Source organism: Pocillopora damicornis, chromosome 8 (assembly GCF_964200805.1).
Source record: "Pocillopora damicornis chromosome 8, jaPocDami1.2, whole genome shotgun sequence".
Lineage (NCBI taxonomy): Eukaryota > Metazoa > Cnidaria > Anthozoa > Scleractinia > Pocilloporidae > Pocillopora > Pocillopora damicornis.
Genome location: NC_142677.1, coordinates 10,971,660 through 10,999,463, shown reverse-complemented (window position 1 = coordinate 10,999,463; position 27,804 = coordinate 10,971,660). Strand labels below are relative to the sequence as shown.

Sequence of the window (27,804 nt, the reverse complement as noted above, 5' to 3'; positions counted from 1 at the left end):
TAATTGTACAATTTGAGAATGAAAAATTGAAGACTCTTAGATCCGGAAGCTTCTAAATATCTAAGAATATATGGTTCTAATGATTCTGCTTTTGTTTTTTCACAATGATCATTTTTTGACAACGAGAAATCTATGATATGTTGATCTTTCAACGTTGCTCTGCAAGTATTTTAACAAGCCAGCGAAGTCACGAACTAAACATAATAATAGAATCGATTTCAGAAAACTCGAACCAGCCGCCAATTCGAAGCAATTTTCGGTAAGATTTTCGTTTAAACCCATACTTCATTGCATTTACGTAACTGGCATTAAGAGGGAGAGGCTTCTACAGAACTGTTCGTATTAGAAAATTTGAAGTTTAAGGAGTTCCATGTAGTTCTAATTTACTGATGCAGAAAAAATTCATACCTCATTGCATTTACGTAACTGGCATTGAGAGGGAGAGACTTCTACAGAACTGTTCGTGCTAGAAAATTTGAAATTCAAGTACGATCACAGTGCAATTGCAGGTTGTTTCTGAATTGCTGTATCAGCAGAATCTAACTAGAAGTTCCTTGCAGTTCTAATTTATTGATGCAGAATTTAAAAATTTTCCTCTCGAGAGATTGAAAGAAAGAACCGAAATAAGAAACATACTGTATGTTGCGAGAATCAGTTCATTGTCAATCAAATAGAGTTAAGTTAATGTAATTTTGTTAGCAGAAATTTGAAAAGCTGTTTTAATTTTCCTTAAACGTTAATTTTAAAAAATGTAATACATTTTCTTATTGTACCATTCATGGCAAATCGAAATTCAATTCAGATTATCAACTTGCACACATGATTTAAGAGTTATGTTGAGTTTTTTAAACCATTTAAAGGAAAATTTTAATTTGAGACAGTTAATTGCTTTTTTAGGTTTAAATTGCCTTATAACTGGCTACAACTTCAATTTTAAAATGGAATATTAGTGTTGTCTAATGAAATGAACAAGATTTAATCATTGTCATCTATATTTCAAGCAGATAATATATCCCCTTCCTCAGTTCAACATCGGTATTTTGATAAAATTATAAAATATCAGTGTCAAACAGTATTTACATACTGTTCAAAGCTCTTTCAGAATCTTGAATTGCCTTGAAATTAAGTCCATTAAAATTGGCTGACCTCCCTAAGAGGGGTGCTTTTTCAGGAAAAAACTATGTTAATTATTTAATAAGAAAGAATTTCATAGATTAGGCAATGGAAAATAGTAGGGAAAATCTGAACAGCATATTCATCGTAGGACTTAATTTGATTAGAATTCATTGATCATTTCAATTCAATTGAACCTACCTAAAGACATTACAATTTTCTGTAAATATATATTAAACAATCATATTTTTTTCCCAAATATATGTTATGACTATTAGGTGAGGAGCCACTAATATTGTTACAAAGACACCCCACATATTGCTTTTTTAGCACAATAATGTATTTTTTAATGATGACACATTCCAATATGGACACCTATTAGTTGAAAAAGTGGCAAAGGACATCACTTAGTCAAATTCTTGAGACAATTTGCCACAAGGTTGCTCCAAGGGGCCCTTGATTCTCTTTTATGGCCAGTTAATTGTTTGATTGTATGCAGTTTCTTACATAAGTTTATTTTGGACATACCTGGATGTATCAAAATGTTCTGGTATGTTCCATAATGAGGGGTTTATCAGCATCCAATCAATAGGAATTGTAAGTCAAAAGGAACTGTACTTTTCAAAACTTTGAAACAATTTATAATAACTACATAAATTATTCATGTTCACTCTGTATATTTAAAAGTACAGTAAACACTGTTTTCCTCATTTTTTTGGTTTTTCAGTCTTTTTTTTAATTCTCAATTAACTTGCATCAAAAAGGTTTCAATTCTAATAGCTTAAGCCATTGTAGTGTTAATCAATTTTTCTCTTGGTTTTTGAACCAAAACAAATACAAAAAGGCACTAAGCATGTATGCAAGTGGATGTGCAAGGTTGTCATGCCCAATTAACTTGGAACAGCTCATTGTCTTTGAGGCTATAATGATGGGACTGTACGCAAATTTTACCCTCCAAAGCATTGACCAAGGGGAACCTTCGCCGCACATAGTGCGAAGGAATAAAATGTTACAGCAACAGAAATGAACACAGCTACCCATTCTTAACCATGATAGATTTCGCAGTAAAATTTCCGCACAGGCCCATATTATTGTAAAACAAATCTGTTTTCCCAATGGCAATGTATTGTTTTAGTCCTTGTTTTCTCTATTCAAGAACTGAATGCATAATGTAGTATGGAGCTGTGCGGAAATTTTACCGATTTCGCCATAAAAAAACAAAACACAAACGCAACAAACTAAACATTCAGTAACGCGAAGTTTTTGTACTTAAACACCGCAGTTTGGTGCACGCGGTTCTCCTTCGTAGGGCGGAATTGTACTCGCAACTTCCATTTCTTATCTACTACTTGAGTACGATGTATCACAACTCTCGGTAGAGCTTGCTGAAGGTAGCTATACATCGCTATCGGACATTATTTCGAGAGCATTTCAACGCTGACTATACAAAATTAGAAGATTTGTGAGAGATTTGTAGGTGTCAACGGAGAATTTTCACAGTATTTACGTCATCACCCGCTAATTCGTTACCAGTCCACGGGACACTTTTAAGACAAAATAAGAGCACTTTAGGGCCCGAAGAAACCGAGTTTTAAGTTTTTTGAAATTTTTCTTCTTTCGGAATTGGTTTGTACATATGATAAGCTGAATATTTACCCAAAGCAATTTTCGTGTCATAGGCACTTAAATGCTTCGCTACACACGATAATGTATTCTGTGTTTAATGATATACCTCCCGCTTTTGCTAATTATGGTGTAGACTGACCAATAAAGACACTACTACGTGATCCCAATAGCGGAACTAGAACGGGCGGACTTTCAGTGAACTTCAGCTCGCTTTATCCAAACTTTAAAGGTCGCTTTTTAATAACTTGACGGAGGATCTCTTTTACTGAGAGAAGGTACGTTTAGTGTCTTAACCCTCCTTACTGCCGAAGTCTAAAAATGAAAAAATTACTATGAGCATCTGCATTAGAAATCATGGAAACGTTGACAAGGCTGACTAGGCATTTGGTTGAAAGCTGTGTACTTGAAGTTGGACATAGAATCCACAAGATTCTTATCGCGATTTAGGAATTGATTGTCTGCAAAGTGCACTTATTCTCTAAAATGACATTTTTGCAAAGCGAGACTTGTGTTGCGCAGGAATTTCAAGTCACAGTCAACTACCCTGAACATTATACCAAGTCATGCAGACGGGCCGCTTCGGTTGAAAATTCTATTATTTAAAATGTTGTTATTGTTATTTAAATTATTGCTGTAGTTGTTATTAAAATTGCAAAAAAGGGGACAAAAAAATTAAGCATAATTGTTTGACTTTAAGAGGCATTTTACTCCACCTTGTAATATTGATTACAGCAATCCGCAAAAGGGTTATTTTTTTGAGTATCAGTTTTCTTCTAAACTGAGTAATCGTCTGCAGACAACGAAAATCGATTCTTGGGTCACAAGTATGGAAAAAAAAGTTTCTTCCAATTCGCTCATCAATATTTATCTTCTTTTAAATTACAAAACACTGCTTAAGGGTCACTTAGCTAATCAGTGATCGCTTTACACTCAACCATTCCTAATTTACTGCTTTTTTTATTCGGTTGCGTTTTGGCTATGCCAATATGTCTGTTTGCATTCAATAACTAAATACCACATACTGTACACAGGCTCACTCAATCAATTATGTTGTCTTCATTATAAGTCTTTACTTTACTCTTTTTAAAGAAGTCTTTAACTGGTGAATTAAAAAATATATTAATACTGCATGAAAAAAACACACACTCGAACTAATGAATCGAAAGTAACCGTTAGATAAAAACAATTTTTTTTTATTTTGACAGCGATGAACAGCTGCTCCAAAGTGCGTGACAACTTAACACGTGTAAAGCCTACAGAAGACTAGCTATCGGAGAGCCGCCTTAAAAGATGCCTTACAACCTCAGATCTCACTTTTTTAGGAGTGGGCTGTGTGTTAGGTGCTGGCCTGTACGTGGTCACAGGGGAATTAGCTCGTGACATCGCTGGGCCCGCTGTTATTATCTCATTTTTCATTGCTGCTGTTGCTGCCGCTTTGTCTGGGATTTGTTACGCGGAGTTTGGATGCCGTATTCCCAAGGCCGGCTCCGCCTACTTGTACTCGTATGCGACTGTTGGAGAGTTTTGGGCGTTCGTTGTCGGTTGGAACATGATTCTAGAATATGTCATCGCTGCTGCAAGCCTGGCGCGCGCCTGCAGCGAGTATATCAACTCATTTGCTCAGGGTTATATATTCAAGTTCTTTATGAACGATATAGCCACATGGAACGTTTCTGGCCTTGGAAGCTTTCCTGACTTCTTGGCATTCACACTGGCCTTGGCGGCTTCTTTTATTGTCTCGCTGGGAGCACAAAAATCATCTCTTGCGAATAAAATCGTAACCTTCGTAAACTTAGCCGTCATCATGTTTATTATCGTTATTGGATTTTACTTCGCCGATGGGGAGAACTGGAAACCAAAATTTGCCCCGTACGGGTTTCGAGGTACTCTAGCAGCTGGGGCAAGCTGCTTTTTCGCCTTCGTTGGATTTGACGTCATAGGATCGGCGGGAGAAGAAGCTATCAATCCCAAGCATTCGTTACCCTTCTCTACCATTCTTACTCTTGTGATAAGTTTCTTGGCGTATTTTGGAGTCGCAACGGTGCTTACATTAATGATACCTTATCATAAACTGAGCCACTTTGCTCCTCTGGCTGAGGTTTTTGTTCAACGTGGGTTGAGCGGCGCCAAATACGTGGTGGCAATAGGTGGGCTTTGTGCAACAATGAGCACCCTGGTGGCCAACTCATTCGCAGGCCCACGTATTGCATACTCCATGGCGTCTGACGGATTGTTATTCAACTGGTTTGCGCATGTGCACGAGAAGACAAAGGTTCCAGTTCGTGCGGTTTTGGTTGAAGGAAGTTTAGCTGCAATCCTTTCTTTACTTCTTGACGTAAAGCAACTGGTTAGTTTCTTAATTGGAATTAATTTCTTTGAATTTTTTAACTAAAAGCAAACTCGAGTCTCGCGAGAGCTGTCTAAACATGATTCACTAGCGAAGCTGTCGAAGTATGTTACTATTAACATAACAGGTAATTTAGTAGAAGTGGGTGTATTCCCTTGCATGGAATTTTGGACTGAATTTGAATTATTCTCCGCATAGTAACTTTTTTTAGCATTAGCAGCGACAAAAATTCTCTTTAACGCCAATCGTAGCTTAGAACGAACACCTAAAAAATGGAAAACGTAAAAAAACACGGTTTCCATTTGAACGCGTTGTGGTTCCAGAGAGAACGTTCGACATTTACTAAGAAAGATACTGAGGGAAATTTTAATTCTTAAAATATCTTTCTGTATCATATCGCTGGCATCGTTCGTGAGCAATATGAAGCAAATCCTGTGTTCTGATTGGCAACCCAACTGGGCATCATGGACCCATCTTGCCCACTTGGGATTGCCTGCCTCGATCCTGCGCTAAAAAACGTCGCATGGAGCAGACTTACAAAGTTCGTAATTTGTGGACAATAGCGGCGATAGAGTCGCAAAAAGCGGCAAAAGACTGTCAAACCAAAGAAAACATAAACGACTCTTGAGGGTTTATTTTGCTGCAAACACAATAAGCTCTCTCTCCCGGCTCTCATTATTAAATCTTTTATTAAAACAAAGCGAGATACTTTCGATATATAGATACAATTAATCCTTTGTTGACCAAGCTTGTTCGTTCAAGGTGACTGGACATTAGGCTAGTTCCTTTTTCGTGTTTCTATAGACTCGACCTCGTCTCGATCCATGGAAACGCAAAAAGAGAACTCGGCCAATATCCAGCCATCTTCACCTCACTCTTGGTATGTCATTTTCACATGTATTTTTAGGTGGAGTTGTTGTCTATCGGTACCATAATGTCGTACACCATGGTAGCTATTGCTGTGTTGGTGACGCGTTACACTCCTGGAGTACAAACCGTCAAATATGACGACGACAGAACCAAAGAAAGGACCCGAAAATGGCTTCAGTCGGTCTGCTGCCGTCCTGGCGAGACTGAGGACAAAGATGGTGCTAGTCACGAGGTTACCTACCAACGAGTCGAAAGCAACGACGAGGAGTCGTCAAATGTAACAACAGAACCAGACAGTACGACAAGCTTCCATGCACGTGTTGGTGCATTCTTGTTGACTGTATCCATAATGGCCCTAAATATCTGCCTTACTCAGACACAGTCATATCTGAGCTCGGGGGAGGTCTGGGCAATCATTCTTTCCTGTATCTTCGGTTTAATGATCGTCTCATCTTTGACGTTGATCATCAGGCAGCCTAGAAATTCTGCCACATTCCCTTTCATGGTTCCAGGAGTCCCGTTCATTCCTGCCCTTACGATATTTGTCAATACTTTGCTTTTGGTGACGCTGAATCATTGGACGTATATAAGGTTTAGCATTTGGATGTGTCTCGGTAAGTAATGGAAAATTGGTATGAAATGTTTGAATGTTAGCCTCGAGGACTGGATCGAGTAGAAGATGAGGCAACCTCGTCCCCAGGGCACCTTTTCTCTGGCATAGCACTCTAGCATAAATTCTGCCCACATGAAAAGTTGAGTTTCTTGATCTGTCGACCGACTTCTCTTTTTTTTTTTTTTTAATTTTTTTATTTCCGGATTAGTTTCCTGTTTTTTTCTTGGTGTATATTGGTCATGGTTGCAAACGTTCCAGTGTCAAAAGTTGTTATTGTTCATTCCAGGTTTGTTGGTGTACTTTTCATACGGTTACAGTCACAGTTTGGAAGCCGTTAGACCATCCGAGAAAACAGAATCTCAGTTCATCCTGACCCAGACTCCAGACTTTGGTCAAGAAGTTGAAGAATATGCACCACCACATCATCCATAAGGAATCCCATAAATATTGCAATTCTTAATTAATTTTATAGCTGGAAAGTACTTATATGAATCGATTAGGAGGATCAGTTCATATTAGAAACAATCTTTTTGAAATCGCCCGGCCATCGTAGAACTAGTAATCTTGGCGTGCATAGTTTCCCTGTATTGAGAGGCGTTGTCATAACGTGCTGTACTCTAAAGGGTCGAGGCCTGCTGGCCGGATTTTTAAAAGCGTTCTTCTGCAAGACACTACTGAAATATATATTCTCTCCGGTTTATGAAGATTATCCTACGTCGCCAAACCTCAGTTGAAGTCAGAAAGCTTAGCTTTGTTTTCAGCCATAATTCGCATAGCGTTTGGGAATAAAATATTGTCAACTCCAAAACTACCTTTGTCGCTTGGAAGAACCCCATGTTCATTGGTTTCCTTTTTGAGCTCCAGAAGGTCTGTCAAAATGGGAATAGAGCGGGAAAAAAAATCTTGAAAGTTTTGAAACCGCGCTAAGATCAATGGAAAATTTCAGCCGAAGTGAAATTGTACACGTCATGTGATAGATGCAAAGCCGTGCAGTACATAAGGATTTTTACCCTGGTAGCTCCTTGCTCCTCCCTGAATAACCTTGCGCGAGCGCTATGTTATAAAAGCAATTATAACAGAATGGTTTCAACAATAACACAATTTTCAACGGAAAGCGAAAGCACTTGAGCAATTGCACTAAAACAATTATTAACCTGAGCCTGGCCTCAGTGAATATTGTTGAATCGACTCCCTCTCGGGGATTATTTAACAATATTCACTTCGCCTCGACGAATGATCGTTAATTATTGGTCTGATATATCACATAAATAGCTTAACTACTTTATTCATTTTAATGTTTAACAATCAATAATGCATGATTCTTAGACCGGGAACAAAATCGTTGAGACAAACCCGTATTTCTTAAATGAGGCTGTCCCTAAAAAAGCACAAAGATAGTTTCTAAAATAAGCCTATAAGATTTAATTTACGGTTGAGTCACTTTCTTAGAAACATTCCGAACGCAAGTAACCTTTTAAAACTCTTCACCGCGAGTGAATGATTCATTTTTAAGCGTATTTTGCTTCATGAGACAAATTTCGCTGATAAATTTTTAGTGCTTGGTGTTTTAGAGAAAGATGAAACAAATTTTCGAAATAAATTTATAGGGCCGACGGAAAAAACGATAGCATATTGCAAGAAAGTTAAACGTGCGATAATTATAACTTGTCTTCGGTCATTACGGTGGTTGAGGCTTTGTTATCTTTCGTCCGACCTCTGGAGTCTCTGATGCTTTTGCATTCTTACCTATTTACAAGAAATTCCTTTGACCAGCAGATAGCAAATGCTAATCGAGGCGGTCAAATTTTTTTTTCTTTATTAACCTATTTTAATTACACTGGAAATAAAACGGAAAAGAAGAAATATAACATGAAAAGACAAAAAGATACATATGAAAAGAAAAAAAGGAAAATAGCAAATGTTCATTGTAAAGGAGAAAAAGTCCTAGAGTTTCTCGCTTCAAGTGTTTCCATGATACCATTTGGGGTATGAGAAGCTGGAACCACACCCGCTTTGTTACTTTTAGATTTTACTCTCTTTTATTTTATTATTACTATTATTATAATTATTATTATTATTATTATTATTATTATCATTATTTATGGTTTGGACGACTTTTTCCAGCATATCTAAAAGGAATTTATTTGGGAATTCTAGAGATTTTTCCCACTCAGAAGCCTTAGGAAATATAGGAAAATGAAAACAATTTTCAGGGATTAGGGAACATCCTTTTTTGCCCTTTTAGAAACTGTAAAAATGAGTGAGACATCCAGAAAGATCGTGTTCGGTCTCTAAAGTGGGAGATTCTCCTTCTCGATTACATTTGAAAGCGGATTATCAAGATTTTACACTGAAATTAAATTATTTTCACTCCCTTTTCGTTTCCTGTTTATTTCATCGGACACGTTTGTATCAAGAAAACGGTGTGTCCACAGCTAAGGGTTGCGAGGGTAGTTTTTGGACTTTTTAGCTCATGTTAGCAAACCGATGTTGGGTATCCAAAAAATGAATTATTTTTCTATGTTGCTTTAAGAAATTTAATAATCAATCGATGTCACTGCATGTGACTTTTTAAAAGCGTAAATAAATGGGGAGAAGGATGTTTGTGAGGGGAGGTTGGAGACCATTATCAGGATTCATTTTTCGTATTGTTAACTCAGTTGGTCAGGGAAATTCCACATTTTTCAAGGAAAAGTCAGGGAATTTCAGAAACTTAGGGCTGTGAGAGCCTTGCCAGCCTACTTCTGTCTTTGGCTGTCTTGCACGATTTACAGCCAGGCTCATCATGGGCCTTCTTGCAGCTCAGCCGGTGTGCTAAGTCACCTCGGCAGTAGATGATGTTGAGTTTCCAAAGCAGGGTGCTTTGCGGAGACTTTGCGTTGGCTGTGCTCTTGGGTATGATATTTGGCGAATTCATACAGATGTATACGGAAATTTAAATGTATAAATGAGTGAACAAAAATATAGCAAAGAAATCACGTTGTAACTGGAACAGTGCAAGCTGTTTAATTACGATGTTCAGCCTTCAGTCTTCTTCAGGTGGAACTTACAATAAAACTTATTAACTGAAACGCTAAAAATCCTTGTATCAAGTTTTCAGAAGCGTACGAATTCATACTCAGTCTAAAAAAATGGAACTGAGGTTATGCAAAAACAAATGAATTACAGTAAAGGATTACGTAACTTAATGGTACAGATCAAGAAAGTGCAAACAGCAAAAGACAAGTCTCCTAGCCTATGGAACTTGATTTAAAAAATACATTTTTGATTTTATCTCGTCAGCCTCTCTCCTTGTGGCAGTTTTAACCTTTAAAAGTTGGAAGCGCCCCATTATAATTGTTTTTGTGTGTGCGTGCGTGAGTGTGTGTTTGATTAAAGCGCCTTTCAGACTTTTCTAAGAACTATTATCATTGTCAGCATAAACATTCTCACATTAAAATTTTTGTTCCAACAGACGCGCGCCTTACTTGAAATGTCTCTGAAAAAAATTCGAGGAAAAATCCGCGATTTGCCGCGAGATAATCCTGCAGAGTGTGAAGGCTTCATTCGAAAGCTGTATAAAAGCATCACGTCCTTACAAGATTCCGATGAGAAAGAGAATCTGCTTGATGAACTGGAAACAGTTGCCTGCTGGGGATTACAAAAGGACCTGAAGAAAATGTTGAAAGAAAATGGGTTGCACCTCGAAGCGTTACCCCTGGTTGTGAGATCCATGGCAAATACAGGTGAGCTTGCGGAATATTTGTACAGTCATTCTAAAGAGGATTTAGAGAAGGAAGGCTTGAAGAGTGTAAACAAGCGGCTTCGACCACATCTTGAAGTGCTTGGAGGCCTTATTGCTGAAGGAATTGATTCCACAAAGGAATGGGCGAAAAGGCTTTGTGGGAAAGCTCCGTCATTTAAGGTACTTTCTCGGCTAGAATCAAGCGAACTTCAGTCTTACTGCCAAGGAGCTGATGACGGAGAAATGGACCAAGTTCGCCAGCTGGTTGAAACTGTTAAGGTTAACAAAAAAAAAAAAAGCTCCCCGACGTTCCGCAAGGTGATAGGCTCGTGCAAAACACCAAAGCAACGAAAGCTGTAGATGAAGCAAATCAAGAGAAGGAAAAAGAACTGCTGAATGAAGCTAAAACAATGGCTACAGACAAATCCAGCTTGCGTTGCTATAAAGTTCCTGGGAATGAGCCGCTGGACGCCTTCGTCTCCACTTCTGATCTTGGTAATCATCCCCTTGCTCCATTGCTGGCCCTCTTTACACCTATGTCTGAATTTAAGTTAGGTGGAGCTTCAATAATCTTACAAAGAGAAAGCGTTCTCTTTAGTAAAACGTTCTTCAAACAACTGAGGGGAGAGGATCCCGCTTCCAATCTAAAATGAATTAAGCGACTTTGAATAGAGCACACTCCAGATCTTGGTTCAATGCCGTTTTAGTGAGACGTTCTTGAAAACGGAGAAATCACGTTCTTTAAGCGTCATTGTATAAAAATTTACGCGTACGAGCTTTTAAGATTACTAGCATGGCTATGTTAAACTACAAAATCTAGTACAACCATTTTGGATCTTGCCCTAAACCATATAGTCAGTCAAAATGTACAAAACTGGCTTAAGAGGTTGAGACAACTCACGTAAGATCTTTATCACTTAACTTAAACGTGACGCTCTGATGTATGAATCGTTGTTGGAAAGTAGTAACTGTGTGCAGTTGCCTTTTTTCTACACCAAAGGCCTGAAAAGTGCTTGTCAGCTTCTTCCTTTAGTTTATTACCCTACAAAGGTGTGGAATTAGTTTACAATTTTAAGGCTCAAAAATAAATCCAGACTTGCCCATGGGAATATTTTACTCCCATAATTTAGTATCTATAGTCTCGATGCTCTTCTCTGTTCGTTTCCTTTGGTACTGACAAGGAGAATTCTGTTAACAATCAGAGCCTCTTAGTTTGGCGATCATTTCCTTTATTCTAATGATTATTTTGAATGATTGAAATTAGACGCTGATCACTCTCACGGTTTAATGGGTCAACTTACTTCTCCCCTTTTTCCTTTTGTTCTAACTTTTGACCAGGTTGACTGGCTTAACTGATATACTGTTGAAATATAACATGATTTTAAGGATTCAGGAAGATTTCCGAGGGCAAACCAGACGGGGAATAGTTTAATTTCTTTTTTTCATGTGTAAATTTTCCCTTTTTAACTCGTGAATTGCGCGCATGCGCAAGAGCGAGTTATAGGTACGATGTGGGGAATGGCATTCGCTCGCTCGCTCGCTCGCTCGCTCGCTCGCTCGATTGGTCGATTCCTGTAAACTTTTTTTAGATTTTAGGCTTTTGAGTGCATTTGATAGTTTTTGGCGAGCAATAAAAAGACGAAATGGTGACCTTTGTTGCTAAGAATAGTGGTGGGGTGAAAAAGAAGCCAATTATAATCTTTAAAGAGTTTTTTTTTTTACGTTTTAGTTTCAACAAGCGGCGCCAGCGACTGGCAGGCATGCAAGGATTCACACTGAAATAACAGAACAACCTTCGTTTTTCATAAAATTGTAATTTACAATCCTTGAACTTGAAAACAATCCGAAGATTCATTGAAAATATCACTTACTGCGAAGCGCTCGGAGTTTACAGATGTTCAAAAGCTTTTTCTGTTATAGCGTGAGATTGAGGACAAAATTGATCATTACGTTTCGTCGCGTGTGTTTTTCCTGTGTGAAGCAACAAAAGATGCCGGCGACTGACGAAATAACAAGTTAACACGAAAATCAAATAACACCTAAACAAACAGTTTTAGCTACCGATTTTCAGTGAATTTTAAAAGAACAATTTTCTTTTAAGTTTCAAGACAATTTGAAGATTCAACATACATACAACGTACTAAAATGCGAAAGTTACACACCACAAAATTGGTAAATAGGCCTGAAATGAAATTCTATCTTGTTATTAATTATACGTTGCCTAGCACGTGACTTAAATCTACCCAGGCGGAGATCCAAAATGACGGTGGCAGGCTTAGCTTAGTTATATCACTCAAAACTCGTTCCCGTTTGTCTCTTTTGATAAAGAGGGAATCGTTAATGTTTTCATTAAGACAGTATTGCCTTGATTTTCTAATATTTACAACGAAAGACAGTAAATCTCACTTTTCACCCACATTTACTTCCAACCTTTTCTCTTAAACCAGAAACAAAAATGATAGACGTTTAAAACACATGATATCATCCACCTTGCCAAATGTAAAAGCATGATCATTTCAATGGTAATGCCTTCTTATCCCAACGTTACTTTGTTTCTTTGCTACATTAGCGAACACTGAACTACTGCTCGTACTCTAGATATGACAATCAACCACAAAATTCCCTAAACCAGATAACATTAAACATAATCTAAAAAATCATGTGTCAATTCACGAGTTTGCTCACAGAGCACTTTGATTCTCTTAGTTGTAGAAATTGTCTCCTCTCGTGAGGTTTTGGGGGAGAACACAGTTACAGATAAGTACAATGCATCTTGTTGAAATAACTCAAACTTTGCCAGTCGTTGAACGTATTACAATTCCGCCCAGAGACATAAAAAATGTTTTTGTGGTGGTAGTATTTCTCAGGAGTGAGCACAATATGAGCTCAGTAGTATTTTGTCTCAAATTAATGTTCTTTTTCTTTTTCTTTTTCTTGTGAGAGAACCTAACTTTATAGGCCTCGATAGTTTTCATCAGGTTTCATCGCCATTTCGTTCAGATACCTTTGTTATTCTAAAGGCTTAAAATACTAACAGGGGTTGTTAAAATCACCGGTAAAACAATTGTTTTGCAGTTGAACCTGTACCGACGGCCCCTTCTCCAGTAAAGGTCACCTGGAAAAGGAAGGCTTGTTTTATATTAATTGTTAAGAACAGAGAGGAGCAAAGGCGAGTAATAAAGTACGTGAACCAAAAGCAGTTTTCATCCATTTCAATTAGTTTATTATCAGAACATTGTCCCTTGTAATGTCAGTGTTAGGATCAAGCTCACTTTAATCTTTGCCTGTGTTTTTCGCTTCTTGATAGGTTTAGATTTTTTCTTTCAGAGAGCTATTGTCAATTAGACTTGCATTTTCAGCTTCTTTTGTTTCTTGCGTTAGGTTATATTTTGCATATTGTATATTTTGCAATGGCAAACAATGTTTCGATTAAACGACTGTGAATATATGAAAGTCATATATTTGAAATGCGGATAAAGACGCAAATAAGAAAGAGATCTTCGCAGTAATGAACGTTACTTGAGCAGGGCTTGTTAACTCAGTTGGTAGAGCGCTGCACTGGTATTGCGGGTAGTCTCTCATATACCAGGTTCTGAAATAACTAATAATCGCAGGTAGTCTCTCAGATACCGGGTTCTGAAATAACTAATAATCGCAGGTAGTCTCTCACATACCGGGTTCTGAAATAACTAATAATTAATTAATAGATGTAGCAGAAGGGTAAAGTGAGTGGGACCAGTGAATACAGAGGACCAGAGGAACAGTGGGAACAGAGGAATTGTGGGAATAGAGGACCAGTGGAACAGAGGGCACAGAGGACCAGAGGAACAGTGGGAACAGAGGACCAGTGGATACAGAGGACCAGAGGAATAGTGGGAACAGAGGACCGGTGGGCACAGAGGACCAGTGGGTGAGAGGACCAGTTGGTACAGAGGACCAGTGGGAAGAGAGCACCAGAGGAACAGTGAGAACAAAGGACTAGTGGTTACAGAGGACCAGAGGAACAGTGGTCCCAGAGGACCAGAGGAACAGTGGGCCCAGAGGACCAGAGGAACAGTGGGAATAGAGAACCAGAGGACCAGAGGACCTGTGGGTACAGAGGACCAGAGGAACAGTGGGAACAGAGGACCAGAGGACCAGTGGGTACAAAGGACCAGAGGACCAGTGGGTATAGAAGACCAGAGGAACACTGAGAACAGAGGACCAGTGGGTACAGAGGACCAGAGGAACAGTGGGCCCAGAGGACCAGAGGAACAGTGGGAACAGAGGACCAGAGGAACAGTGGGAACAAAGGACCAGACGAACAGTGGGAACTGAGGACCAGTGGGTACAGAGGACCGAACAACAAGTGGGTACAGAGGACCAGAGGAACAGTGGGAACAGAGGACCAGAGGAACAGTGGGAACAAAGGACCAGAGGAACAGTGGGAACTGAGGACCAGTGGGTACAGAGGACCAGAGGGTACAGAGAATCAGAGGAACAGTGGGAACAGAGGACCAATGAGTACAGAGGACCAGACGACCAGTGGGTACAGAGGACCAGAGGAACACTGGGAACAAAAGACCAGAGGACCAGTGGGTACAGTGGACCAGACAACAAGTGGGTACCGAGGACCAGAGGAACAGTGGGAACAGAGGACCAGAGGAACAGTGGGAACAAAGGACCAGAGGAACAGTGGGAACTGAGGACCAGTGGGTACAGAGGACCAGAGGGTACAGAGAATCAGAGGAACAGTGGGAACAGAGGACCAGAGGAAGGGTAGGAACAGAGGACCAGTAGGAACAGAGGACCAGAGAAACAGTGGGAACAGAGGACCAGAGGGCCAGTGGGTACAGAGGACCAGAGGAACAGGGGAACAGAAGAGCAGAGGACCAGAGGAACAGAGGACCAGAGGAACAGTGGGAACGGAGGACCAGTGGGTACAGAGGACCAGAGGGTACAGAGGATCAGAGGAACAGTGGGAACAGAGGACCAGCGGAACAGTAGGAACAGAAGACCAGTGGGAACAGAGGCCCAGAGGAACAGTGGGAACAGAGGACCAGAGTAACAGTTGCAACAGAGGACCAGAGGAATAGTGGGCACAGAGGACCAGTGGGTACAGAGGACCGGAGGAACAGTGGGATCAGAGGACCAGTGGGTACAGAGGACCAGAGAAAAAGTGGGAACAGAGGACATGAAGTCACCAGGTGGGACAGTGCCAGAAGACACCCAAAATTGTTGAGATCCTATGGCTACATTTAAAGTTTCTCATATAAGGTAGCGAATCATTTTCCAACTCTGAACCTTGTGTTTCTGTACTGTCAGAATATTATTTAATGTTTTTTTTTCCTTTCAGTCACAAGTACAAAAGGCTGAGTGTAGGTGTAGGGCAAAATTTTTTCCCTTTGCAAAATGTGGAAAATATTAAGCTTCTCTAGTTACCGCATCACATTCCCCTAAAGCTTAAGTGTTGAAGTTTTTTCAGACTTGTTGTAAAATATGTTTTATTATATAATCAATAAGGATGCTACAAACTGCCACCTTTGTCCCATTCAAAGCATCTTAGCCATACCTTTTCCACTTAACAAAACTATTCATCATTACTAACCAAATAATATAATAATCATAAGCTTTCTCTTTTTTACAACAAAATCCTTAACCAGAACTTAAACCATACTTTTCTCCATGAATATTTCAAATTGACACACTTTAGAATCGTTACATTGTCCTTTATCTATATCAGCTGATAACTTCGTATAGAACGACCACTTTATTACACTCATCTCTATTGTTTGAATGTGCCATTGCAATCTGTAGCCAGGATTTCTCTGAGAGAATTCAAAGCTACGACAGGAGCCTATAAGTTCTCAGTAGAAATTTTTGTCTAAGGTAGCAGAGGGTAATAAATGTTCCCTCTCACAGTAGTATACCTAGTAGGTATTCCATAACCTTATGATTTGACCCTTTCACTCCTCGTGGGAGTAATATGAATGCTCACAACACCAAAGCATTCAAAATTCACACAAATTATCAACTAAGGGATTGAGTTTGATTGGCCACCAAATTCTCAGATCCTAAACTACATGTAAAGAATGGCAAAGCAGTTTTACAATAGACAAAAGCTTTGTGTTCTGTCAATTAAGCCAAATCAATATTATCATCCTCTGGATCAATATGGTGTTCCTGGCAGAGTCGAGCCTTCTGTGTGTGCTTGTCTGGGAATTTGTTAAAAAGTTCCTCTGTACCCTCTGTTCCTCTGGTCCTCTGTGCTCACTGTTCCTCTGGTCCTCTGTGCCCACTGTTCCTCTGGTCCTCTGTGCCCACTGGTCCTCTGTTCTCACTGTTCCTCTGGTCCTCTGTACCCACTGGTCCTCTGTGCCCACTGGTCCTCTGTGCCCACTGGTCCTCTGTGCCCACTGGTCCTCTGTGCCCACTGGTCCTCTGTACCCACTGTTCCTCTGTTCTCACTGTTCCTCTGGTCCTCTGTACCCACTGGTCCTCTGTGCCCACTGGTCCTCTGTGCCCACTGGTCCTCTGTGCCCACTGGTCCTCTGTGCCCACTGGTCCTCTGTACCCACTGTTCCTCTGTTCTCACTGTTCCTCTGGTCCTCTGTACCCACTGGTCCTCTGTTCTCACTGTTCCTCTGGTCCTCTGTACCCACTGGTCCTCTGTACCCACTGGTCCTCTGTACCCACTGGTCCTCTGTACCCACTGTTCCTCTGTTCTCACTGTTCCTCTGGTCCTCTGTACCCACTGTTCCTCTGTTCTCACTGTTCCTCTGGTCCTCTGTACCCACTGGTCCTCTGTTCTCACTGTTCCTCTGGTCCTCTGTACCCACTGGTCCTCTGTACCCACTGGTCCTCTGTACCCACTGGTCCTCTGTACCCACTGTTCCTCTGTTCTCACTGTTCCTCTGGTCCTCTGTACCCACTGGTCCTCTGTGCCCACTATTCCTCTGGTCTCACTGTTCCTCTGGTCTCACTGTTCCTCTGGTCCTCTGTGCCCACTATTCCTCTGGTCTCACTGTTCCTCTGGTCCTCTGCACCCACTGTTCCTCTGGTCCTTTGTACCCACTAGTCCTCTGTACCCACTGTTCCACTGGTTCTCTGTACCCACTGTTCCACTGGTTCTCTGTGCCCACTGTTCCTCTAGTCCTTTGTTCCCACTGTTCCACTGGTCCTCTGTGCCCACTGTTCCTCTAGTCCTCTGTACCCACTGTTCCACTGGTCCTCTGTACCCACTGTTCCACTGTTCCTCTGGTCCTCTCTACCCACTGCTCCACTGGTCCTCTGTACCCACTGTTCCTCTGGTCCTTTTACGCTCATTGTTCACTGATCCTCTGTTCCTACTTTTCCACTGTACTACTAATTCTCTGTGCCCTCTGTTCCTCTGGTCCTCTGTGTCCACTGTTCACTGATCCTCTATACCCACTTACTTTACCCTTCTGCTACACCTATCTGTTAATTATTAGTTATTTAGAACCCGGTATATGAGAGACTACCCGGTATCGCAGAGGGTATGGGTTCAAATCCCGTACAGGCCTGTCTCAAGTAGCGTTCATTACTGCGAAGACTGCTTTCTTATTCAAATGTTTCGATTGTTCAGCGTCTGTTTAAGGTGAGCGCATTTGCTGGGTTTATTTTAGTCACAATCGTCTTTACCCTTCGTAACCCTCCGTTTCGCTTTGTATCGCTTCGGTTTGCTTAGAAAGGATTTAAAAGATATGGTACGTGAAAGACGTTTGTGACTACATGTACTGTGATCTGTGCTGTCATGTTTTGTTTAATGCTTCGCTACACACGATAATATATTCTGTGTTTGATGTTATACTCCCGCTTTTGCTAATTACATGATAGCCAGTGGACTAGAACGGGCGGGCTTTCAGTGAACTTCAGCTCACTTTATTGAAACATTAACGGCCGCTTTTTAAAAACTTGACAGAGGATCTCTTCTGCTGAGAGAAGGTAAGTTTAGTGTCTCAACCCTCCTTACTTCCGAGACTTTCGAAGTTTGAAAAAGGAAAATTTAACTGTGAACATATGCATTCGAAATAATTGGAGCGTTAAGAAGATTCACGAAGCATTTGATTGAAAGCTGTGTACTTAAAGTTGGACATAGAATCTACAAGATTTTTAGCACGATTTAAGAATTGATTGTCTGAAAAGTGCGCTTATTCTCTGAAATTACATTTTTGCAAAGCGAGACTTGTATTGCGGGGGAATTTCAACTCACAGTCAACTACCCTGAACATTATACTAATTCATGCAGACGAGTGGCGTAAGTTGAAATTCCATTATTTCAAACAAGGAGTGTTATTGAAATTGAAAAAAGGTAAAGAAAAGTTGTAGCATAAAATTGTTTTACTTAGAAAGGCATTTGACACAGAAGGTTACTCCGTCTTGTAACATTAATTACAGCAACCGCAATAGGGGTTTTTGATTACTAATTTTCTTCTAAACTATGTAATCTTGTGCAGCTAACGAAAATTGATTCTTGGGTCACAAGTATGGAAAGAAAAATTTCGCTGTTATTCGCTCATCAATATTTATCTTCTTGTCAGTAAAGTATAAAACAGTTCTTAAGGGTGAGTTGGCCAATTAGTGGTCGCTATATAAAACAACCCTTCCTAATTTACTGCTTCTTTATTCAGTTGTGTTTTGGCTATGCCAATATGTCTGTTTGCATCCCATAAATAACTGAATACTACATACTCACTTAAGTTGCTTAGGTGACCCAGTAAATAAGTGTTTTGAGCTTATTATCATTATTTAAAAAGTATGTCGTCTTTATTGCTGGTGGGGTAAAACGACTGCCGAATTCAGTTCACGAAGCAAATGATTCGCGCAGAGTCGGCGCACATCACAAGAAAATGTATAACGGTAAGGAAATGTGGATCCAGTGGGTTTGATGTGAAAAATTTCCCGAAGATGCCGTATCCTTCGCTTTTCATGACACCTAAACATCTGTTTTAAATCGGTTATGAAATCATAAAGTGCGAAATATTTGAGGATCCTCTGGGGATAAGTTTATTTAAGATCACCCAACTGAATCCGCTTGTAGAAGTTCTACACTGAAAATATTGCATCACGAAATGCCAATCAGAAACACACAGTGTTGTCGTGTTCAATTCCTTCATTTGTCATAAACTGATAGCAAATCAACCTGTAAGCAACGTTGATTTTCTTTGGTAGATTGGATATACAAATAATAAAGAAAATTTACAATTTAGGATACAGTGAAAGTGCTCGCAAAAATTCCCTTTTCTAATACCCCAAAATAGGAGAACCTGTTTTACTAAGCAACATAAAGAAGGTTTTTACATGTGCGTTACAGTTAAATAATGATAAGCATTTAAAAAAAAGGGTTTGAAAATGAGATGGCAAATTTATATTATATTAATATAAAATGAATATGAATACTATAGATTTAGAACCGAAGTCAAACCTTTTAAGCTTTTCTGGTAATCTTTATCTATATCTCCTTTATGGAAATTATTGAAAAACTTCATCAAGAAGCTTCTTAAATGAAAGCTAAGTTTTTCGTTTGTCTTTTCGTTTGTCTCACGTTTCGACTGCCTACTGCTAGTCTTCTTCAGGCGATGAGGTCGACTGGTCATGCGTGATGTTATAAAGCATGATGCTCTGCTGTGATTAGTTGTTTTTTCAACAGCTCTGATTGGTGCATTTCGATCCTTGCTGTTCACTCAGTGACTTGCTCCCTCGGCGGTCCGCTGTCGCACGGCTCTCCTGTTTTTGTTTTTTTTTTTTTTTTTTATCGTGGGCATCCACGCTTCTGGAATTTCTATTCCACTATCCCTGTTGATGTTGTTAGGGTGAAGTCTTATATGAATTGCCTCTTTGACCCTGTGCGTGTAGTAATAAGGGTCACGATCAATAGACTTTACTTCGTTCCAGAGTGGCTTGTGCCAGGTGTTGTACGGGCGAGTCGAATGTCTCGGTCGTGCTCCTTAATTATGTCTTGCATAAGTCTTCCAGTCTCTCCGATGTAAACCTTGCCGCACTCAATCAATCAATCAATAAACTTTATTTACCCTCGAATTTACAGTGCAGCACTTGGGTGCTAATCTCTTCGAGCAACTACATTAATAAATAATTATAATAAAAAGATTAATTCTATAACAATAATATACTGTTTTAGGCAAACAGTATATTATGTCCTCTTAAAAAATAGGTGCTAGAGCGCAAGAGAAACATATCTTTTAAATATCTTGGATAATCAGAAAAATGAAGACATTTAAAAATAGTAAGAATCATGTTTTGTAAACCCTTGTCCTTAAGGTTTATAGTTCCTGCCCTTTTAAGTAAATTATTGTATTCAGAGTTTAAATCCTTGGAAAGAAATCGAAGAATACGTTTGTTTAAAAGATCCAATTTATCAGAATCTTGTTTACTAGAGAAATGCCACACCATAGAACAATAATAAAAGTGAGGAAGTGTAAATGCCTCATAAAGACGTAGCATGGTTTCAGAAGACATCAGTTTGCCGAACCTTGTCATAACGCTAAACTGATTGTTTACCTTTTTACATATAGAGGACACATGTTGCTTAAACGTAAGATCTTTATCAATTGTAACGCCAAAAAGTTCCACAGAGTCATTTACTGAGAAATTAAACTGATGATCAGTTTTTCCTAGTATCATCCCTTAGTGTTTGCTGGGATTTGCTATCATTCCATTGATCTCATACCAGGCATTTGCTGAGCTTACCTCACGCGAGATACGCCTTTCCAAAGATACTGCATCCGTATCGGCAGTGTAGAGCTGACCATCATCTGCATACATATTTAATTGTACAGTTTTAATTTGTAGGAATAAATCATTTATAAAAATGTTTTTAAAAAAATGGTCTAAGAACACTGCCTTGAGGTACTCCTCGCCTGACTTCCTGCCAATCAGAGCTTGTATCACCTACTTCCACCCGTTGCATCCTACCATGTAAGTAATCTTTAAGAAGCATACACCTTCTACTGTTGACACCATAAGCCTTCAGCTTAGCCAGCAAAAGTCCATGCGGTATGGTGTCAAAAGCCTTAGATAAATCCATTGATATCACTGCAACAATTTGTTTGTTATCCAGACTACGCTTCCAATCTTCTGTTAACCTCATTAACGCGGATTTTCGCAGCTATAGTGTCTCCTATACGCTGATATGTACTCAGACAATAGTTCTGTGTAGAACTGGTCTAATTGAGAAGCAAGAAGTTTCTCAAAAACATTATTTAGGGCCGGTAAAACAGTAACTGGTCGATAATTTTCTTTACTCAAATTCATTATTTTTCTTGAAAAGAGGTGTTACCTGCCCCATTCTCCATCGAGAAGGATATTTACATTGTTTGATCGATTCATTCATCAACTCTGCTAGTGGACCAGATATCACACAAGGGGATTCCTTAAGAAGCCGCGGAGTTATGGTGTCGTGGCCGCAGGCCTTGCGTGCGTTGATGTTTAGTAGTAGTTTTTCAGACTGGTTCTTATTGGTGTATTTAAAATTAAAATTATGTATGGCGTTCTTTCTTCTGTTTTCCTCCGCGATTGCTCGAATGCTGGGATGTGTACTGAATTCGTGTCCAAAGTTATGTTCTTTAGGTACAGGGAATCACAGCGAAATACCACACCCTTTTATTTGTTCGCCAAACAATAAAACCGCTAAAAAGTGAGACATCCAGGAAGATCGTGTTCGGAGCTCGAAAGGGGGAGATTCACCTTCTTGATTACATTCAAAAGCAGATTATTAGGATTTTACACTGAATCTAAATCATCCCCCCCCCCCTTTTCGTTTACTCTTTATTTCATTGGACACGTTTGTATTGAGAAAATAAAAGGCAAGCAGACGCGCACATCTAGGCTTTCCTGTACACAGGCTCGCTCAATCAATTATGTTGTCTTCATTTTATTTTTTTTCGTTGTTTCTTTTGTTTTTTTCCCTGACGGACTGATATACAGACTTTTACGAAAGACCTGGCGCTTAAAAACACGCAAGCCGCGCATATATTCATAGCTGGTTCAAAATTTCATCGCCAGCATCAAATAATTTTTAAATTTCAATTTGGAATCAGAACACCTCTCCCTTACTTGATGTATTTCAGTAAAGCTTAGCTCTTTCAAACTTGCCCTCTGTTTTCAAGATTACCTTAACACAGGAAATAACGCAAGGCTACGCTTTGACCTTAACCGATTAGTTGGAAAGCCTTTGTTATAGGCTAATTTTAACTCAACCAAAGGTTACAAAGGCAAATTGTGTGGCACGCATCATGGCTTGAGAAAAACACTCAACTTTTCACCGCCTCTTTTATTATCAGCAGACACCTCGATAATGAGATACCGTGTAATTATGCATGAATATTGAAAAACATTTATAAATGATAGATGTGGAAGGCAACAGAAAATCTCATAAATTTGAATGTCGTAGGAAATTTCCTTTCCTTCCCTAGTCAAGCGAGGAAATTAAAGCAAGCGAAAAAGTAAGAGAACTTCCATCCCTTCCATCCGTCTCTTTTCCTCTTGTCGCTGGAAGTCTGTAACTGGTGAAGTACAAAAAGGATTAATATTGAATAAAAAATACACACTCTCGCACTAATGTATCGAAAGTAACTGTTCTATGAAACATTTTTTTTTTGTATTTTGACAGCGATGAACAGCTGCTCCAAAGTGTGTGACAACTTAACACGTATAAAGCCTACAGAAGACTGGCTATCGGAGAGCCGCCTTAAAAGATGCCTTACAACCTTAGATCTCACTTTTTTAGGTGTGGGCTGTGTGTTAGGTGCTGGCCTGTACGTGGTCACAGGGGAATTAGCTCGTGACATCGCTGGGCCTGCTGTTATTATTTCATTTTTCATCGCTGCTGTTGCTGCCGCTTTGTCTGGGATTTGTTACGCGGAGTTTGGATGCCGTATTCCCAAGGCCGGCTCCGCATACATGTACTCGTATGTGGCTGTTGGAGAGTTTTGGGCGTTCGTTGTCGGTTGGAACATGATTCTAGAATATGTCATCGCTGCTGCAAGCCTGGCGCGCGCCTGCAGCGAGTATATCAACTCATTTGCTCAGGGTTATATATTCAAGTTCTTTATGAACGATATAGCCACATGGAACGTTTCTGGCCTTGGAAGCTTTCCTGACTTCTTGGCATTCACACTGGTCTTTGCGGCTTCTTTTATTGTCTCGCTGGGAGCACAAAAATCATCTCTTGTGAATAAAATCGTAACCTTCGTAAACTTAGCCGTCATCTTGTTCATTATGGTTATTGGATTTTACTTCGCCGATGGGGAGAACTGGAAACCAAAATTTGCCCCCTACGGGTTTCGAGGTATCTTAGCAGCTGGGGCAAGCTGCTTTTTCGCCTTCGTTGGATTTGACGTCATAGGATCGGCGGGAGAAGATGCTATCAATCCCAAGCATTCGTTACCCTTCTCTACCATTCTTACTCTTGCGATAAGTTTCTTGGCGTATTTTGGAGTCGCAACGGTGCTTACATTAATGATACCTTATCATAAACTGAGCCCCTTTGCTCCTCTGGCTGAGGTTTTTGTTCAACGTGGGTTGAGCAGCGCCAAATACGTCGTGGCAATAGGTGGGCTTTGTGCAACAATGAGCACCCTGGTGGCCAACTCATTCGCAGGCCCACGTATTGCATACTCCATGGCGTCTGACGGATTGTTATTCAACTGGTTTGCGCATGTGCACGAGAAGACAAAGGTTCCAGTTCGTGCGGTTTTGGTTGAAGGAAGTTTAGCTGCAATCCTTGCTTTGCTTCTTGACGTAAAGCAACTGGTAAGTTTCTTAACTGGAATTAATTTGTTTAAATTTTAAAACTCAAAGCAAAATCGAGTCTCATGCGAGAGCTGTCTGACACATGGTTCACTTGCGAAGCTGTCGAAGTATCTTATTGTTAACATAACAGGTAACTTAGTAGAGGTGGGCGTATTTCGTAGAATATTCAGTGAACGTTTTACAGCGGAAATAAAATTTTAGACTGAATTTGAATTATTCTCCGCATGGTAACTCTTTTTAGCATTTAGCAACGACAAAAGTTCTCTTTGACGCCAACTGTAGCTCAGAACTGAAACCTTAAAAAAAGGAAACGTAAAAAAACACGGTTTCCATTTGAACGCGTTGTGGTTAAGGACTCCATAGAGAACGTTCAACATTCACTGAGAAAAATGTTGAGGGTATTTTTAATTCTTAAAACCTCATACTGTATCATATCACTGGCATCGTTCGTAAGCAATATGAAGCGAATCCTGTGTTCTGATTGGCAACATGGGCCCATCTTGCCCGCTTAGGATTACCTGCTTTGATCGTCGCGTGGAGCAGACTTACAAAATTCGTAATTTTTGGACAATATCGGCGATAGTGTCGCAAAAAGCGGCAGAAGACAATCAAACTAAAGAAAACACAAACGACTGTTGTGGGTTTATTGTGCTATAAACACAGTTAGCTTTCTTTCCGGCTCTTATTATTGATTCTTTTATTAAAATGAAGCGAAATCTTTTTGCTTTATCTTTATAATAAATCCTTTGTTGACCAAGCTTGTTCGGTCAGGATGGCTGGATATTAGCCTAGTTCCTCTTTTGTGTTTTCATACACTCGATTTCGTCTCGGTTCATGAAAACGCAAAAAAAAAAAAAGAACTCGGCCAATATCCAGCCATCTCACCTCACTCTTAGTATGTATTTTTCACATATATTTTCAGGTGGAATTGTTGTCTATTGGTACCTTAATTTCGTACACCATAGTAGCTATTGCAGTGTTGGTGACGCGTTACACTCCTGGAGTACAAACCGTCAAATATGACGACGACAGAACCAAAGAAAGGACCCGAAAATGGCTTCAGTCGGTCTGCTGCCGTCCTGGCGAGACTGAGGACAAAGATGGTGCTAGTCACGAGGTTACCTACCAACGAGTCGAAAGCAACGATGAGGAGTCGTCAAATGTAACAACAGAACCAGACAGTACGACAAGCTTCCATGCACGTGTTGGTGCATTCTTGTTGACTGTATCCATAATGGCCCTAAATATCTGCCTTACTCAGACACAGTCATATCTGAGCTCGGGGGAGGTCTGGGCAATCATTCTTTCCTGTATCTTCGGTTTAATGATCGTCTCATCTTTGACGTTGATCATCAGGCAGCCCAGAAATTCTGCCACATTCCCGTTCATGGTTCCAGGAGTCCCGTTCATTCCTGCCCTTACGATATTTGTCAATACTTTGCTTTTGGTGACACTGAATCATTGGACGTATATCAGGTTTAGCATTTGGATGTCTCTAGGTAAGTAACTGAAAATTGGTATGAAATTTATAGATGTTAGCTTCGAGGACTGGGTCGAGTAGAGGATGAGGCAACCTCTTCCCTAGGGCGCCTTTTCTCTGGCATAGCACTCTGGCATAAATTTTCCAAGTTGAAAGTTGAGTTTCTTGATCTGTCGACCAACTTCTCTTTTCTTTTATTTCCGGATTAGTTTCCTGTTTTTCTTGGCATGTATGGGTAATTATTGCAAACGTTCCAGTGTAAAAATTTGTTATCGTTCATTCCAGGTTTATTGGTGTACTTTTTCTACGGTTACAGTCACAGTTTGGAAGCCGGTAGACCGTCTGAGAAAACAGAGTCTCAGTTCATTCTGACCCAGACTCCAGACTTTGGTCAAGAACTTGAAGAATATGTATTACCACATAATCCCCAGGAAATCCCGTAAATATTGCAATTCTAAACTAATTTTGTGGCCAGAAAGTACTTATATGGAAGTGTTGAATGATTAGGAGGATCAGTTCATACAGGAAACAATCCCTTTGAAATCGGCACGGCCATCGTAGAACTAGAAATCTCGGCGTGTATATTTCCCCTGTATTGAGAGGCGTTATCATAACGTGCTGAACTCCAGTGGATCGAGATCTGCTGGCCGGATTTTTAATCGCGTTCTTCTGCAAGACTGTACTGAAATATATACTCTCTCTACCTAAGATTATAAATTAGCACTGGTAAATTTTCAGGGAGGCTTGACGAAATCTCGACGAAGAGGGAAGGGGAGGGGGGTAACAATTCAACAAATAGATTTACTAAGAACAAAAACATGGCGCACGAGGCTCAGCCTCAGTATGCCACTGATGTTTCTTACCACATTTTGAAGTCTGCTGTGATCCATTCCTGAACAGACCCACGCAGGCAACATATGGAAACTATTTGTTTTATATAAGAAAAGGGCGAAATTTGGTTAATGGTGACGTTATCTATGCGTCTGTCCTTCAATAGATCATAAATAAGAACCAATAAAAATACTACTGAAATTAGGATCAGCTGCAACAGGATGGACCAAATGACTTGCACACTGGGAAGATGGCCTTGTAACACTTTTATACGAACCATAAGACTGGGCAGACTTAAAAATTATAAATTGGCGTAAAATTTATTGTTCCACAAAAGACAAACGGTTGCGTATGAACAAGCTCTAAAGAAAGCCGTAAGAAACTACAGGTGTTTGTTAAAAAGGAAAAGCCCAAATAAATTGTTTGCATACACACTGACATTAGCAACTCATAGATGAAACCAGAAAAATATTACAACCGTAGACAAGGATGCATAAATATGTTTGAGTGGACCAAACATCTCCATTCCCCTCTCTCCCACAAAATAATTAGGTCTATCTTCTATCAGCCTGCTTCAGGCAAACATCCAAACTTTACCCCAATGCATTGCTATCGCGTTTTGTTCAATGACTACACACGCGGAGGAAGTTCTCCCTAAATCAACTTGAGTATCTGAGTGCGTTCGGATAGTCCCTGAAATGAACAGAGGGGCCGTGGAGCGTGACACGCGTGTATCGTGTGGCATCCTACGTTTTGCGCGCGTGACAATAATATTCAAAAATAGAAAATAGCACCTTCCGACTCATCTAAAATTGCGAATATTATTAGTAGATATTTGTAATCTCTTCAAACAAGGACCACTTGATAAATATTGAAAGGGTTTCGCTGGGTACGTCAAAGAACCAACTGTTATGCTATTCGTGTCCAAATTCTGAACAAAAAAACAATAAGAACTAATAATTAAAGCGGCCAATCAGTGAAAATTCTCTATATACAGCATAAGTTTCTCGTAGGGCTATTTTTGTATCTCGCCACTAAGAAGAATACGCTGGTCATGGCAAAATGTCCGCGAAAAGTACCGTATTCGCTGAGCCGAGATAGAAACCTGTCGCATTGACGGCCAGAGGAGGGGATGAGGAGTTACTTTTGCAACGCCCCTGATGGCTATGACTGTGAAATATTGCTTCAAGAGAGTCCCCACATGATCTCTTAAATTTCTTATAATGTGCACATGAATTGATCTCTCGTTTGATATTCCTTTTCCCTGGAGACCACAATCTTTTTAAATCAGATATCCGACTCAAATCATCAATAACAAGTCATGTGAGATTCCTTTCAGACTCGCTTATCTGTACACCTGTGTTAAAATATACGGTTTGCCTCAAATACAACCCATTTTTTACGTGTTAGTTTACAGCATACAGCACTTA

At 39.9% G+C, this 27,804-nt stretch overlaps 2 protein-coding genes across 5 annotated transcripts; both read left to right on the top strand.

Moving 5' to 3' along the window:
- The first annotated feature begins 2,891 nt into the window (after positions 1 to 2,891).
- Positions 2,892 to 7,377, top strand: LOC149041349 (cationic amino acid transporter 2-like). Its single transcript, XM_089181065.1, has 4 exons — positions 2,892 to 3,014; positions 3,945 to 5,086; positions 5,994 to 6,570; positions 6,856 to 7,377. Exons 2-4 carry the CDS (start codon positions 4,289 to 4,291, stop codon positions 6,999 to 7,001), a joined length of 1,521 nt encoding a protein of 506 aa, XP_089037191.1. The 5' UTR covers positions 2,892 to 3,014; positions 3,945 to 4,288; the 3' UTR covers positions 7,002 to 7,377.
- On the top strand, positions 2,909 to 26,810 carry LOC113672193 (cationic amino acid transporter 3). Of its 4 annotated transcripts, none has more exons than XM_089181063.1 (4): positions 2,909 to 3,014; positions 22,922 to 24,063; positions 24,986 to 25,562; positions 25,829 to 26,810. In XM_089181063.1, the coding sequence occupies exons 2-4, from the start codon at positions 22,924 to 22,926 to the stop codon at positions 25,984 to 25,986; spliced, it is 1,875 nt and encodes a 624-aa protein (XP_089037189.1). In that variant the 5' UTR covers positions 2,909 to 3,014; positions 22,922 to 22,923; the 3' UTR covers positions 25,987 to 26,810. The 4 variants fall into 4 exon arrangements, with proteins under 4 accessions (XP_089037189.1, XP_089037188.1, XP_027044272.2 ...); XM_089181062.1 differs by lacking the exon at positions 2,909 to 3,014 and adding an exon at positions 17,752 to 17,890; XM_027188471.2 differs by lacking the exon at positions 2,909 to 3,014 and adding an exon at positions 18,108 to 18,237.
- The last annotated feature ends 994 nt before the right edge of the window (positions 26,811 to 27,804 follow it).